Below are 2736 nucleotides of genomic sequence, written 5' to 3' on the forward strand. Positions count from 1 at the left end.
GTCACCATCAGCCATCAGATTGAAGCTTACCACAGCATCAGGAAAGAGATCTGGTAGGTAGGCGGCAAAGACATGCCTTTGATCATGCTCATCTAAATGTGGTACTTCAAAGTTATCAGCGGCAATCACTCCCTCAATGGTATTATCATCTTTATGTGAGCTATACTTAACATAAATGGACTTGATACTTGTTGATGTGTGGACGTTGACGAACATACTATTAGACAAGTTTTGAGCAGCGGTAAGATAGACATGACAAGGAGTTCGTTGACCATTTGGGCATGGTCTACGACCAAAAGAACGGAATAGTCTCGATGACCAGAATAATGTCCCTTCAAGAGGTATCCACCAACCAGGTGCTTGTGGATTATACACAGCAACACAGGAACCAGCTGATAGATAGGTTAGCAATATTCCAATACCAAGAGTTAATATCTCCGCTACATAGAACTTATAATTCCTGAACAAACTACGAATAGATCGTCTTCTAAACCCGAAGGTATGGGCAACCTTAATCATTAATGGTACTGATGCTGCTATACCAACCAACCATACAAGTTTAGTATAACTCCACATCGTAGGGATTTGTATAGTATACCAACATTGTAGTGCTACTAAATACCCCAATACACCAAGAGACCATCTACAACAAGATGATGCTTTATTACGGATCAAGATTATCAATAAGGTGTAGATGATGTATACTACTAGAGCGACAACATAGAAAATCCATGCATGCAAATCACCGAAGATGAATGCACCAAGTAGAACATATGCTACTAGTATCACAAGACATAACCAAGCATTGATAACTACCACTAATGCTGACCATGCCCAATAATATTTCGATCGATTGGGTCGAAGTTGGTCTTTAGGAAGTGGTGGTGTGGTTTCCAAGACGTAGCGACGATTAACAAAGTATATAGCAGAATAGGATAAAATGCTTAATAGTAGACTACATGCTATCATAGTAGACGTAATAAGGATCAAGAAGCCTCTGTAGGTATACTTACTACCACCGAGACCAAATACCTCATAGAATACCATTATGATGCATAAACTAACAATAAATAACATTGATGATTAGCCCTAGTGTAGGGGTGTACCCCATTGCACTACAGCCAACGTGACACGGTATACATTCCCTTTAGTATGCTAGCAGGATTATCACCACGCGGGAGACGCACAATGAGCGAGATGTTCTAGCTGGGAGTCGAACCTCCGCGGCAAACGGTATATCGGGTACGGCAGCGGAGCGAAGCTCAAATACAGCGCAAGGCTCGGGAAAGGCAGTAGTTTTGAAGAGCTATGAATCGGCAAACGTCTGATATGCTGTTCCATCACAGTTCTTGGAGTACTGGTACAAGAGAAACAGGTGGAAGGAGAATGAGAGCAGCAAGTATGGGTGATAGTAATAACAATATGGGAGGGGGCTTATTCTAAGCATAATATTAGGTCTACCATCACCTGATAATCATTTATCGATGGACTTCCCTCATACCTTTTATGGTCATTATGAGGATATAGGTCCTAAGGATAGGATGGAGGATGCTCCTATGTTACATGAATTCCAGGACCATAGTGGGGGTAATATGTTACTCTTCGGGTGAGTGATAATGATGATATTGTTGTTGTTGTTGTTAAGGTATATTTGGTGTTTTTGATGGACATGGTGGTCCAGGAGCTGCTAATTTCGCAAGGGATAATATATATAAGTTCATAATAAATGGACTAGAAAAAGAAGAGGATCGAGTTGATGCCTTCATTGATGGGTACTACTACACTTACTAAGTGGTAGTACATGATATTAGGTACAAGAGGACCGAGGAAGCATTGTCACAGTATTTAAAAGAAGATGAGTTCCCTGTACTCAAGGCTAAATATGATATCGATGATAATTATGAGGAACTGGTATGTCTCTGTAGGAGTGCTGTACAACATCAAACGTGTTTAGGATAAGGATTATCCAGTGTTATCCTCTGGTACTACTGCTTGTGTATGTATGTTGGATGCCTCTCGGAAACCTGCTACATTAACTGTAGCCAATCTTGGTGATTGTAAAGCAGTATTGAATAGAGGGGGCAAGGTAGTACTAATATACTACAACTGCATATAGTAATGATCTAATACATGTAGGCGATATGTTTGACAAACTGTCATAATCTTAAAGACCCATTACCAGAGGAGAGGGAACGAGTGATGCCTTACTTCAACAATGGGGTTTTGGGAGACTACCTCTTTGGGATAGCAGTACTACTAACGCGTCTATTATTACTACTCTTCATGCTACTCTCATGATTATTAGGTCACACGATCACTCGGTGACTTGGTTGTGGCGACAGGTGAAAAGAATGAGGGATTGCTGAGCATACCAGAGGTTGTAGAGGTAGACGTGGAACCAGTAGATAGGTTCCTAATCATAGCCAGTGATGGTATATTCGAAGTTATGGATCCCCAGACTGCGGTAGAGACGGTAAGCATGAAGACTATAATGTGTTATGATGGTTCATTGATCCTAGTAGGTACGATTACATCTACTAGGTAGGAGATCTACACCAGGATCAGCAGCGTATACGTTGGTAAAGCAAGCATTGGCTAGAGGAACTGTGGATAATGTCTGTGCTATTGTTGTTATGTTACATGATTATCGATTTGGCTTGAAAGCATTGCTCACTGGTGGTATTAAGAATGAGCATTTGCATGGTACAGGTGATGAGGATGACTATGATGATGATA

General features: G+C 40.9%; 1 protein-coding gene across 1 annotated transcript; it reads left to right on the forward strand.

The window, feature by feature from the left end:
- Positions 1-1312: 1312 nt before the first annotated feature.
- Pmar_PMAR016468 (protein phosphatase 2C, putative) lies at positions 1313-2709 on the forward strand (the record flags this gene model as incomplete). The annotated part of the gene is made up of 8 exons (XM_002769694.1): positions 1313-1411; positions 1456-1587; positions 1646-1772; positions 1812-1911; positions 1955-2086; positions 2137-2250; positions 2306-2473; positions 2523-2709. Coding segments are annotated over exons 1-8 (1042 nt in total), but the record flags the coding sequence as incomplete, so codon positions are not given.
- Between the last annotated feature and the right edge of the window lie 27 nt (positions 2710-2736).

The sequence above is a fragment of the Perkinsus marinus genome (assembly GCF_000006405.1).
Source record: "Perkinsus marinus ATCC 50983 genomic scaffold scf_1104296964986, whole genome shotgun sequence".
Classification (NCBI taxonomy): domain Eukaryota; phylum Perkinsozoa; order Perkinsida; family Perkinsidae; genus Perkinsus; species Perkinsus marinus.